Raw genomic sequence first — 13,749 nt, forward strand, 5'->3', positions numbered from 1 at the left:
GAACGTGCGCAGCCCCACAAGGGTCACCTCGTCCAACCACCTGCAATGAAGGAATCACAGCTAAAGAATTCCTGACAGGTGGCCATCCAACCTCTGTTTAATAACCTCCAACAAAGGAGAGTCCACTGCCTTATGAGGGAGTTAATTCCTTAGCTTGCAGAGAAATAGCTCTGCATTCTTTTCCCTTTCCCCCAAACCTTACAGAGTTCCGGGATCAGCTGAAGAGCTTTGAGGAACAGCTCCCTCACATTGTTCGGATGATTATTGGCAAACTCCACCAAGATCATGAGCAGCTCTTCATGGATTCCATTGAGCAGATACGGCACAACCTACAGGAACAGATGCAGAAATGGGACATTGCAAAAGTAGGTTGTGTGAGCATCCTGGAAGGCACCACCCTATTCCTTCCTCCTCCTGGCCCCTCAGTCTTAAGGCAGGAAAACACCTTCAGCAGCCCTTGCACCTCACATCATAGGAGAATTCCAACAAAAATGGGAACAGAAACTAGCACCACTGGTTTCTCTGGCCCACATCCTTGCAAGCTGCTGCAGGAGAGGAACTGTGAGCAACATCATGGGAGAGGTGACTCTGGGACCAAGGTGAAACTGTCACACTCCCTTTTGCCTTTGCCAAGACGTGTAACATTTTTAGTTCAATTCTATTATATTTATGTTAGTCCTTCCCAAAGTGGGCAGTACTGCTGCCCCCTTGCTTCTTAGTGTCCCTCCTAGGTAATCCCACCCCCTTGGGTGGAGGCGGTACCACTTTGGGAACCACTGCTGTAACGTGAGAACAGCACCCAGACGGAATAGGCTTTAATTGTGAAAAGATTTCCTTTCACATTTTTGCAGCCAACAAGAGAAATCTAGGCACAGTCTCTGTTCATAATTTGTTCAGATCGGTCAAAAGGTAGGCCACACAGTATCCAGAAATTTTGAGAGAACAAAAGTCACAAATCTGATTTGAAGGTTGTTATAGGAATGATAGGAAATAAGCACATGAGCCAAATACTCAATAAACCCTGCCCCTTCAGTAGCCAGAGACAGGAGTAGGTGAGCAATAAACAAACACCCAGGTGTCAATGTATTTAACTCTTTATTCAGAGAAACCGAGGCAGCACAGGCCTAGTGATCAAAGCAACTCTTCCCAGTAGGTCTTGCCCCAGTGAGGCAGATGTGAGGACTGAAGGTGCTTGCTACCACTCTCTAAGGCTCTTCCACTGGTTCCTTCCCCAGCAGCCTAGGGCTCCTTTGTCTTGTCTCTTTGCTCCACTCCACCATCTTCATTTCTCTGTGTGTTCTGGGAGACCAGGTAGGTGGGGAGCTGGTCACAGCAGGAGACAGAGCTTCCCTGGCATCTTCAGCAGTCTGCCTCCACTCTGCCTCTTGACACCTCCCCCTCTGCTGCTGCCTCTGAGCCTGGACTGCTCTCTGCCACAGCCTCTTCCTGCTCACTAAACCCTGTTACCTCTTCTGCTTCCAACATGTCCTTCTACCAATCTGCTTCCTCTTCTCCCTCTGACCACTCATCATCACCCCACCACCAATCCCCTGTCTCTGAGCCTTCTTCCCCTGGGGGTTCCCCAGCTGGTGCCTCCCACCGCGCCTCTGCATCCAGCCAGTCCATTAATATTCAAAGGGACAGAAATGTTCACTGCAAGGAGTGCCCTTAAATCTGTATCTTTTACACTGGCCTATTGTGTTGCCATTTTATTGTGTTAATTATGAAATTCATTTTTGCACCGTTTGAATTTGAAATATCTTCCTGTTGTAAGATGGTTTGAGCATCTTTTTTTTTTTTAAGTGTAAGTACAAATGAAATTATAAATGAATATGATTAGTATTTGCTGCTGTTACTTTCATTCCACAAACAATGTGTCACTGATTTTGCTCTTCCCCCACCCCCAATCCGCATTTGTATTACATTTCATAGAATCATAGAATTGTAGAGTTGGAAAGGACAGGTGGCCATCCAGCCTCTGCTTAGAAGCCTCCAAGGAGAGCCCACCACCTTCCAAGGGGTTCTGTTCCACTGTCAAACAGCTCTCACCATAAAAAAGTTATTCCTACAGTTTAGTCATAATCTTTTGAATCCATTGGTTCAGAATACCAATGTCCTTTCCATTGACATAAACAGGGCAGAATAGCATAATCACAATGTAATTTGCATGCATGTAACTCAGTTCGCCGAGGACGCGGGTGGGGCTGTGGGTTAAACCACAGAGCCTAGGACTTGCTGATCAGAAGGTCAGCGGTTCGAATCCCCGCAATGGGGTGAGCTCCCGTTGCTCAGTCCCTGCTCCTGCCCACCTAGCAGTTCGAAAGCATGTCAAGTGCAAGTAGATAAATAGGTACCACTCCGGTGGGAAGGTAAACGGCGTTTCCGTGCGATGCTCTGGTTCGCCAGAAGCGGTTTAGTCATGCCGGCCACAAGACCCAGAAACTGTACGCCGGCTCCCTTGGCCAATAAAGCGAGATGAGCGCCGCAACCCCAGAGTCAGTCATGACTGGACCTAATGGTCAGGGGTCCCTTTACCTTTACCTTAGCTCAGTTTGCACTGTTGTTCTAATGAAAACTGAGCACATGTCGCCCTTTGACTGTTCAATTAAAGGAGAAGAACAAGCACAAGCTGCGACCGAGTCTGGGCCACCCTGACAATCTGCCCCAGCTGGAGGCTCTGTGCCAAGAGGAGGAGGAAAGGCAGAAGGAGCAGGCCAAAGGGATCCGTCTATCCACCAAGCAGCAAGAGGTACCTTTTTCTTTCAGATTTGCCACCTCTTTAGAGTTCAGTGCAGAGATGAAATCATTTAAGGTATGGCGAGATGGAGCTTCGCTTATCCAGACATTTTCACTTGTGGGCCCGGTACTCTTGTCATCAACTACTGGGACCAGAACAGTCTGCAGTTCAAGGGACGGGCTGCTTCTTTGGGTTGGCATCCTTTTTTCTTTTATCCGCCAGACTTTAAAGAACATAGGAAGCTGCCATATGTTGTGTCAGACCATTGGTCCATGTAGCCGAGTACTGCCTACAATGCTTGGCAGTGGCTCGCAATCCTCTGGTTCACAGGGTAAAAAAGGCATGGCATGCATGAGAAAAGGAAGAGGAGGGAGGAGGGGAAAACAAGCTCAAGCTCCAGTTCTTAAAGTCACAACTGATGACAAACTGAGGTCTTGCCCTTGATAAAGGGTAGTCCCCTGAAACACTTTCCTCCTGTCCCATCCCTACCCCCAGATCAGATTGAGAAGCTGACCTGGTGACAGCATCCAGGCCAGGAAGCCACACCCAGTCTGAGTCTAGAAGGCAGTCAGAACCCCAATTGAAAGAGAAGCCCTTGTAGATTTTTACCTCCACACAACATACACTGTGCCACTTGTTGTTCCCCAACAGGACTGTCTCATCAACTGCGCCCAGAGATTTGTCTCCAGCCTGGCCGCCACCACGGAAAAGATGCTTGTGGAGATGGATGCCAGCCTCACCGTTGATGATGTGCAGCAGGGAAGTACGTCCAGGGGAATGTGAATTCTGCCATGGTTTCCTGACAGAAGGAGAGCTTACTTGTGCAGCAGAGGAAGGTGGCAAAGTGGACTATAACACTGCATACAGATGGTGGGGATATCACATTTGAATGCTCTCTCAATATATGTACATGAACATAACAAAAATTCACCGCAAGCACAATTCTAGCATGTTGGGAGAGAGGTTGTAAGTTAGCCCTCTGACTGCCATCCTCATTTTCTTTATGCAGTAACCTTTAACTTTAGCATTTTACACTGTTAGCTGTTCTGAACAGCCTTGGGAGGAGGGCATTGTATCAATGCAGTAGGCAAATAAGTAAGCGCAGCCAGCGTGTTTTGCATGTTCTTCTCAAGGGCACAGAGGAGGAAACTTGTGAGGAAGCAAAACAAGAAGTGGACTTGCTGTGAGAGAATGAAACCCTAAAGTGACAACTTGTGTCAATTTCACTTTCAATTTTTCTCTCCCCAGCCTGAAGCTCAGTTTACCACCCATCATAACTTTGCAGTTAATCTTTAAAAAAACAAAGTAGTTGTGGAAATTCATCTGTCTTTTAGTACATTTTTTTCCTATTAAGTCACATTTTTACAAGCAGTTTTTCCCTTATGGAAATTCACTTATGCATGATGTCTTCATACATACAGGTATTTTTAGACACATCCTTTCCCCAAATTTAAACTCATTTTCCTACACATTTTGTGGAGGGAGTGGAGAATTGCATTGGAAAATTTAGCAAAAGAGAGTGCGAATTTGGAAAGATTGCTGTGTTTCAGTTTGCATATTGTTTGGGAGGTGCAGATCAGGCAGAGTTTGCATTAAAATGCAAACTGCGCTGAGTTTTATCCCCCATTCTTACATTAGAAGCTGACTCCTATCTTGCTGGTGTTAATTTTGTTTTTTTGTTTTTTGTAAAAGCTTTTTATTTCATTTTATAATGTATATAAAACAGTTATAACAACAGATGAAAAAACAAAACTATTAAAATAGGCCCATTGAATGAGTACAGTTTTACATGGATTAAAATAAGAAATGTCCAAGTAAAGAATATTAGCGTTACGAGATTATCAAGTATTGTTCCATATCTGTCAGGCTTGTGACAAGGGTTATCTTGACAGTGATGGATTTTGCTATACCTCAGGTTAAGAACTTTGCTTCAGGATGAGAACAGAAATTGTGCTCTCGCGGTGCAGCAGCAGCAGGAGACCCCATTAGCTAAAGTGGTGCTTCAGGTTAAGAACAGTTTCAGGTTAAGAACAGACCTCCGGAACGAATTAAGTACTTAACCTGAGGTACCACTGTATATGTGGGACGCGGGTGTCGCTGTGGGTAAAAGCCTCAGTGCCTAGGGCTTGCCGATCGAAAGGTCGGCGGTTCGAATCCCCGCGGGGGGGTGCGCTCCCGTTGTTCGGTCCCAGCACCTGCCAACCTAGCAGTTCGAAAGCACTCCCGGGTGCAAGTAGATAAATAGGGACCGCTTACTAGCGGGAAGGTAAACGGCGTTTCCGTGTGCGGCTCTGGCTCGCCAGAGCAGCGATGTCACGCTGGCCACGTGACCCGGAAGTGTCTCCGGACAGTGCTGGCCCCCGGCCTCTTGAGTGAGATGGGCGCACAACCCTAGAGTCTGTCAAGACTGGCCCGTACGGGCAGGGGTACCTTTACCTTTACCACTGTATATGTAATGAAAGAATGCCAGTACATATAATTAAAATAAAAAATGTCTGCAGGTTCTAGTCCTTTTTGTGTGATTTTCTCCATTACAGCTATATTCCAAAGCAAGAGGTACCAAGTTTCCAGTGTAAGATATTGGACTGTTTTCCATTAAGTTGCAATTATTATTCAAGATCATATACAAGACCAATTCTTTCAACAATATATATCTACCTTGGTACCATCAGAAATATTCAATAACAGTGGCCTTTCTCCTGTGCCAGAGGTGGAGGTCTCCCGGGAAAAGACCTGTACCTTGATCCGTCGCAAGAAAGCCGGCCTTTCCTTAGAAAGAGAAGAATACAAGCTGGTGGCTGAGCGGGGAAGCAGGTAACATTTTGAAGCCATCTGATGGGGGAGTTGGCAGGCAATCCATCCATGCGGTAGAATTTATCTTGGGTTAATTTGCTTTGTAGTCTCGTACTGAGTCCCCAGCATCTGCAGTTCAAGAGTGCTTACAGAATGGCAGCTCTTAGCACAGGTGTGCAGAGCCTCAGGCACCGCAGGCTAAATTAGGCCTGCCAGTGTTCCTGATTTGGCCTGCTAAACCATTCTCCCCATGCCTGGCCATGTCTTTGTCATGGGTGTGGCAGGTAAGATGTCATATGTGAAGCATAGGGCACATAAAGCCATAACTGCAAAGGAATAACCAGGAGGGCACGTCCAGTTTTTTCTTTTGAAAGCAGAAAACTGGCTGGCATTTACTGCTGCCAGATAGATGCGAAGAGATTAATTGCAACTATACCGCAAGGCATAGTAAAGTAACAGGTGATGCACAACAGGTGTGTCATAATTCTTCAGAAATAGAATCACAGAACTGTGCAGTTGGAAGGAATCACAAAAGTCATCTAGTCCAACTTGCTGCAATGCAGGATTCTCAACTAATGAAACCCTGACAGATGGCCATCCAACCTCCGCTGCCGTATTTTAAATCACCTGCTAGAATTGGCTTCAACAATCTGGAAGAGTGGCCCCTTTTGGATCTGGCCCACCACAAAGTGGCTGCCTGCCCCTAATTCAGCTGTAAGTTAAATGCAGACATGCAACTAATTTTCCACACAATGTGGGGGTACAGTCAGGGGTGTATCTAGGGGTTGGCCGACACCAAGGGTGCAGGACCAGGGGGGCACAAAATTGCACCTCTCCAGTCTGCCTAGGAGTGTCTAGGAGCCTGCCCACTTTTCTGCAAGCTCCACTGCCCTGCAAGGGGTGGGATAGGGGCACCAATACATCTCTTTGTCAAGGGTGCAAGGGATCCGAGGTACACCTCTGGGCAAACTGTTTTTGAATCTCTACATCCCTACCATGTTCTTTTAATGTTAATGGATATTAACGTTATCAGGATTGAACTAGATGACCCTCAGGGTGCCTTCTAACTCTACAATTCTATGGTTCTATGAGACAGCTGTGAGGGCGGGAAAGAGACAGTCCCTAAACACAGTCCCTCTGATAGTGAACTCGGGTGGTAAGTGCCCATAGGAACGGAGCCAAAATAGGGTCATTGGAAAGCAACAGGGATGCTATCAACCTCTTTAAGAGAACCCCAGAACCGGCAGAAAATAAAAGGGAGGGGGGGAAACCAAAGCTGAGGAATAGGAAACATGGGAAGCTGCCTTATATTAAATTAGGCCATTGATCCCTCTCTAGCTCATTGTTGTCTACATTGACTGGCAACAGCTCTCCATGGATTCAGGCAGGGATTCTTTCCCAGTCCTACTGTTGGGGATTGGATCCAGGACCTTCTGAGTGCAAAGCAGATTCTCTGCTGCTTAGCTGTGGCCCCTTCCCCAAAAGGACTGAGCACACTCAGCCACATACTATTGAGTGTTAACTGGAAAAAAGAAAGGAAAACTGAGGGCAGGATGGGTGAGGAAGGAATCTTCTACTTATAGGAACCAGGATGGGGATAAGGCAAACTGGCATGAACCCTGAACAGGAGTAACGGGCAGTGAGGATAATGCTGCATAATTTTATGGCTAGCCCTCCTTGTCCTTGTTTGTTGTTGTTGTTTAGTTGTTTAGTCGTGTCCGACTCTTCGTGACCCCATGGACCAGAGCACGCCAGGCACTTCTGTCTTCCACTGCCTCCCGCAGTTTGGTCAAACTCATGCTGGTAGCTTCGAGAACACTATCCAACCATCTCGTCCTCTGCCGTCCCCTTCTCCTTCTGCCCTCAATCTTTCCCAGCATCAGGGTCTTTTCCAGGGAGTCTTCTCTTCTCCTGAAGTGGCCAAAGTATTGGAGCCTCAGCTTCAGGATCTGTCCTTCCAGTGAGCACTCAGGGCTGATTTCCTTAAGAATGGATAGGTTTGATCTTCTTGCAGTCCATGGGACTCTCAAGAGTCTCCTCCAGTACCATAATTCAAAAGCATCAATTCTTCAGCGATCAGCCTTCTTTCAGCTTTCACTTCCATACATCACTATTGGGAAAACCATAGCTTTTACTATACGGACCTTTGTTGGCAAGGTGATGTCTCTACTTTTTAAGATGCTGTCTAGGTTTGTCATTGCTTTTCTCCCAAGAAGCAGGCGTCTTTTAATTTCGTGGCTGCTGTCACCATCTGCAGTGATCATGGAGCCCAAGAAAGTAAAATCTCTCACTGCCTCCATTTCTTCCCCTTCTATTTGCCAGAAGGTGATGGGACCAGTGGCCATGATCTTCGTTTTTTTGATGTTGAGCTTCAGACCATATTTTGCGCTCTCCTCTTTCACCCTCAATAAAAGGTTATTTAATTCCTCCTCACTTTCTGCCATCAAGGTTGTGTCATCTGCATATCTGAGGTTGTTGATATTTCAATTTGGGAGGGTTCTGTGTGTGTTATTTGATTGATTGATTGATTGATTGATTGATTAAATGTTTGTTTGTTTGTTTGTTTAGGACCTGGCCTGGAATCCCAAGAACTACCCTGGTGGGTTTTCCAAACCAGATCATCTGTCGAGAAACCACCTCACTGACGACATCCAAGACCACCCTGGGTCACATGGCAGCAGTGGAAAAAAGGGATGCTGTTTATGTGGTAAGGAACTGTGGGGAAAATGCTGTGGCCTCAGCAGCTGATAGGAAAAACAGTTGCTAATGTGGGGTAGGATTCCATGCAAAAGCATTTCATGAAAGGTCGAAGTTGGAATTATTAATTACTTTTGTTTGTTACTTACTGCAAAAAATGTCTCAAAGTGACTTACAAGTATAAAAGCATGAATACAAAATGTAAAAGGAATTTAAAAATATTCAATGAACATCAGTTAAGTAAATGTGCTACCCTTCAGCCTGGTTCAGAGGCTCCAGCAAAATGCTGCAACTAGAGACTGTTGATTCTGACAGCCTATAGTCAGCACATAACTCTGGTGTTCAAAAGCTTGCACTGCCTGCCCCTTCCAAGTCTCTTTCTGGTGTAATTAAAGAATAACTTCACCATTCTATCCTTGTGTTCCATCCAAGAACAGTTCTCCCAGTTTTGGAGACTATCCACACAGTATAATATAATACAGTGGTACCTCGGGTTAAGTACTTAATTCGTTCTGAAGGTCCGTTCTTAACCTGAAACTGTTCTTAACCTGAAGCACCACTTTAGCTAATGCGGCCTCCTGCTGCCACCGATAATTATTTATTATTTATACCCCGCCCATCTGGCTGGGTTTCCTCAGCCACTGGGCGGTTCCCAACAGAATATTAAACAGGATAAAACTTCAAACATTAAAAACTTCCCTAAACAGGGCTGCCTTCAGGTGTATGTGTGTATACACTGCATTAATCCAGAAACATAATGCCTAGGGTTGTCTCCCACTCAGTCCTAATCAGAACTGAAGCACTGAAGTTAATGAGCATAACCAAGATCCATTTATTTCAGTTAATGGCTGCACAAAAGAGTAAAGCCGCAAAATAGCAGCTACACACCAGTAAACAGCTTCGATTGGCTAGCTAAACTAAGTGCGAGTAGCCAATGGATCTCAGACCCTGAGTTAGGAGTTAGGAACTTCCCCTGCATGTGAAGGCAGGCTGGTGGATTGAGCGGACAAGACCAATAATGGGTCCAATGGTCAAGAAGGTGGTTTCTGCATGTACTGTAGAGAAAAGTGAGGGGCAGATGAGGCTTGTCAACCTGGGAAGGTTGCTCATCTTGGAGAAGGAAAAGTCTGACCCTAAACATCTGCTGCCTTGCGACTATACAGACAACAACCAATTTATGTGTGTCTGATTGATGCAAGACTGCGCACTCATAGCACAGCAACCTGGAAGTGGTCGGAAAAGGTGGAAGAATGGGGCAGTGGCAGAATGAGACAGAGCAGGCGGGGGTCAGGAATGTAACCCCCGCGCAAATCGGTAGTTGCATGTACCCATTTGTGTAAAAGGCTTTGGGAATAAATCCCAAGGAAGAATGTGAACCCATTGCCTTGCGGAACATGTTTAGGAGAAGAAACGGCTAAGGAGTAAACCCTACACAAATCCAGAGTGAAGTCCCTAAGACGGTCAGATGGCGCCTTATACACCTCCTTCTGGAAACTCCTGCCCCCAAGCTGGTATCAAATATATTCCTCTGCTGTCCTTTGGACCACATCAGCTAGGCCAAGAGGGGGGTCTTGTCATCTGGGCAGCTCAGGACCTCCATACACACTGCCTAGGCTTGTGCTCAGGATAGGTAATTTTGGTGCTGCTAACACAGCAAAAACAATGGAGGAGGCAGCAGTTATGAGTTACTGGTCTCTGTGGCCACAGCAGGTGCTGTAATTCTTCAGTGGTTTGACTTCAGCCCTGGAGGTGCACTCTATGGTCTCTTGAGACAGATAGATCCCAACAACTCTTGAGTGGGCTCCATCTCTGGAATCTGAGTGCATAATCATTAATGGAAATTAGGGGGAGTTTTGTGTTTTTTTTAAACTCCATCCTTCAGTCACCCTAGGTGTGAGTACAGAAAGATAGATTCCTTCCTTCCTTTTATTTGCATGTGGCAAGGACATTTCCCAGCCAAAGGAATGCACATGACAAAGAGTTAATTATTTATTGTCATAGATAAGAATAACAGTTGCTTCTACAGCTCTGGAGACCTATGCACACATCTGGGCAGCTATTCCCAGGTCTTGTGCTCAATGGAGCAGTTGCAGCATCTGCAGAACACTCCCCACCCCCCCACCCCCAGTTTATGTACCTTCCCTTGATGGGCTGTGCACATGTAGCTGGAGACCACAGCTGTGTGGAAGCTGCTTTTGCTCTTCCTGCTTCAGTTCTCTCCTGGTTCTGGGAGGCAGTGGTGCAGGGGAGGGAGGGGAAGCACCCAACCTTTCACTTTCCTGGGCTGCCTCTTCCTCCAGCTCTAAAGCTTCCCCTGCCTCTAATTCTTGCATCCTGGCTAGTACGGGTCACCACAGACTACTGCCCCCTTCTCCCGAGTCAGACTCCAGCCCTGCTTCCCCCAGGGCATACTTACCAGTGTCTTGCCTTACTGACCTTGACATCATGCCACTCTTCAAGCGTGCTTAAAGCAGCTTACAGAATAGCATAACAAAACACCACAATAGCAAACATGACAACATACCAAAAACACATTTCAGTACTATACATATAACAAGACTGCATAAACAACACCCAGCATCCAATAGTAAAAATGCAAAGGGAACCTGACTGTTTCACCTTTGTCCCAGAAACACCCCTCCCATGCAGTTTCCCCCATTCCCTCTCCAGTGGCGACTTTCAAGGCTTCCAAAGGCAAATATGGATTTCTTTGGTCCTTATTTTGCATTTTCTGGGGTTGTGTTGCTCACACAGGGATTCAAGGAACTGTTGGAGGTGGAATTTGCCAGGATTAAAAAGGAGAAGACAGCCCTTCTAATGAAGGCCCAGCACTGGACAGACTGGTGGAAGAAGTCAGTGCAGAAGATCAAGCAGCTCTACGCATGAATCTGCCACACTCTTCTGCCTTCACGCGTTCTCATTTCTCCCTCTGTAAGCAATCTATCCACCCCCACCCACTTGAGTAAATATATTATTTAGCAATCAAGGCGTCCTTGTTTTCTAACACCCTGGGTTAACTGGTGAGGAATTGCAAATGGGAATTTGAATCAACTGTCAATCAGTTGAAACTCTTGACAACACCTCAGAAGGGTTCCCAGAGGAACAAAGAGGCTGCTTTACATCAGCTCAGACTGCATGTCTGGGTCTACTAGGGATGGATGAATCTGTCATTTTCACATTTTTGCAAGCTTGGAATCTAATTCTCTCAGCATCAAAAAAAAGAATCATAAAATAAAAAGTCCTCCTGAAAACTTGTCAGCACTTTAGTCCATGTTTCTCCATATATACTACATTTGTTAACACAGTTTTGTCGAATATACTCAGGATTCTGTCCAAGTAAGTCTTACTCATAGTAGACCCATTGAAATTAATGGGCCTGAATATTTTCTGTGTCATTTTCACCAATATCATAGAATTGCAGAGCTGGAAGGGACCACGAGGATCATCTAGTCCAACCCCCCTGCAATGCAGGTATCTTTTTGCCCAACAGTCCTTATGCACACTTTCCCTTGATGTATACATTTTAGTACATGTTATTTGATTGGAGAACTGCATTGGAAAAGAGTGAATTTGGAAGGAGAGACAAGTTTCATTTCATGAGTTGTTTTGGGAAATGTGAATTAAGTGGAAGAGGATTTGTGTTTTTCTGTTGAGGTTTTTCTCCGGTTTCATCACCTCTTTCCTGCTCATGGAAGTACACAGAGTGAAGAGAAGAAGCCTTCATAGGGATGGGCAAATCGATCAGTTTCTCTCAGTTTCTCATTTTTCTAATCTTAAATTCAGTTCTCCACATTTCTACATAAGTTTGAAATTATTATTTTAAGCCCATGAAAGTTCATAAGCATTCTAGTGCAATTCTTTTCCTAATATACACGGTCTTTTATGGAATTTCCCCTAATATGCACAATTTTGCAGAGCAGTTTTCCCTAGTATGCACAACTTTGTGTACAGTATTGGTTTATACGTTGTTTCAGAAAGTGAAGATTTAGATATGTTGCCCTTTAAATGAGAGCTGGAACCGATTCCCTCCTCATCCATAGCTCATACTCTATGACCCTGTTTTTCCAGAGTAAGGTATTGCATAAGGAAATGTTGAATAAAATATAGTTTCATTAAGACTAAAAGAAATTCCTGCTTAACCTGCCTGGCAAGTCCAACTCCATGGGTTTCAGTAATTCCTTTCCCAATATCTCATTCCCATCTCCCTTGATAAGAACAGCCTATCACAAAGAAACCCTCACCAACTTATAAATTGTCCCTGCAGCAAATCAACAACTCAAGGGGTTTGCTGCTCCCTCCTGCCCTCTGGGGATTTTATATAATTAATTAATCAATCAGTCAATTAATTAATTATATAAATATGTATGTACTGTTATGTCATTATCAATACAGTTTACAACAATAAAAACATAAAACCACACACTAAAAGCCAGTGAACTACAGTGGTACCTCGGGTTACATACGCTTCAGGTTACAGACTCCGCTAACCCAGAAATAGTACCTGTTGAATGGTTTCTTTAAATGTAAAGGTTCATCATTGTTCCACTCGATGTGTATGTCTTTAAGGGGCCAGAGCAAGGGCCGTAGCAAGATAACGAGACCCAGCTTTACAGCTGTGAAACATAGCAGGTGCTGCTGAGTTGTATTTGATTAAGGTGTGTCAGCATTTGGGTGTAGTATATAAGGAGCAGCACCTAGCTCTCCCATTACCCTGGGGGATGGGTGGGTCTGGTTTGGTTGTTGATGTATTTAGTGTAAATGGAGTTTTTGTTTTTGTAATTAAAACCTTGTTTAAGTTATTTTTGAGTCCTTTTCTTTTTAATGCATGATCTCCCCAGCAAGCTCTCTGCAGCGCTACCATACTGCAAATAGCCAACAGTACCTCGGGTTAAGAACTTTGCTTCAGATTGAGAACAGAAATCGCGTGGCCGCGGCAGCAGGAGGCCCCATTAGCTAAAGAGGTGCTTCAGGTTAAGAACAGTTTCAGGTTAAGAAAGGACCTCTGGAACGAATTAAGTACGTAACCAGAGGTACCACTGTATTGTGGAAGGATATTTTCTTAGTTGTCTGTGTAGGTCTGGCGAAACAGAGTTATCAGCAGGCGTTTGAAAGGTGGCACAGAAGGTGCCCGCTAAATCTCTTGACTGGGCCATTGACTTCTAAGGCTGGTTTTCTTGTCAAATGAGCCTCACCAGTTAATTCGTGAAACCACCTATGTTCCTGCAGGTGATCTCAGTGACTGAGCTAGGATTTAAGGGTTCAGTTGGTCTCTGAGGTACCATGGACCTAAGTGGTTCAGTGCTTTGTAAATTAACACAGGAACCTTAAATCTGGCTTGGCGGTAAGTGGGCAGCCAATTGTCAATTTTTTTTAAGGACCTGAACCTTTTGGGCTGGGCTGAAAATATATAGATGCAACAAAAATCGAAAATCGAAAGCAAAAGCAGAAATCTAGGCAATAGTCACAGCACAAGGGAAGTGGCTGTTTTCACAGAAAGCTCTAAGTGTGGGCAAAATGCATTT

The 13,749-nt window shown here is 45.1% G+C and overlaps 1 protein-coding gene and 2 long non-coding RNA genes across 6 annotated transcripts in view; 1 reads left to right on the forward strand and 2 right to left on the reverse strand.

Moving 5' to 3' along the window:
* Positions 1-11,209, forward strand: part of CCDC180 (coiled-coil domain containing 180) — a 56,503-nt gene extending 45,294 nt beyond the window's left edge. For 3 of the 4 annotated variants that reach the window (XM_028715170.2, XM_028715171.2, XM_028715174.2), the window contains 6 exons: positions 205-365; positions 2,612-2,749; positions 3,389-3,500; positions 5,446-5,551; positions 8,099-8,237; positions 10,982-11,209. In XM_028715170.2, the coding sequence (XP_028571003.2) occupies positions 205-365; positions 2,612-2,749; positions 3,389-3,500; positions 5,446-5,551; positions 8,099-8,237; positions 10,982-11,113 (788 nt within the window). In that variant the 3' untranslated portion in view covers positions 11,114-11,209. Of the gene's footprint in view, positions 1-204; positions 366-2,611; positions 2,750-3,388; positions 3,608-5,445; positions 5,552-8,098; positions 8,238-10,981 lie in introns of those variants that run through there. The other variant, XR_013391301.1, reaches the window with a different exon arrangement.
* LOC144326143 (uncharacterized) overlaps positions 1-13,749 on the reverse strand; it is a 231,860-nt gene that overhangs the window by 67,405 nt on the left and 150,706 nt on the right. The gene's annotated exons all lie outside the window — the stretch shown is intronic.
* LOC144326144 (uncharacterized) overlaps positions 1-13,749 on the reverse strand; it is a 29,779-nt gene that overhangs the window by 15,546 nt on the left and 484 nt on the right. The window lies entirely within an intron of this gene.

Source organism: Podarcis muralis, chromosome Z (genome assembly GCF_964188315.1).
Source record: "Podarcis muralis chromosome Z, rPodMur119.hap1.1, whole genome shotgun sequence".
NCBI classification, from domain to species: Eukaryota; Metazoa; Chordata; class Lepidosauria; order Squamata; family Lacertidae; genus Podarcis; species Podarcis muralis.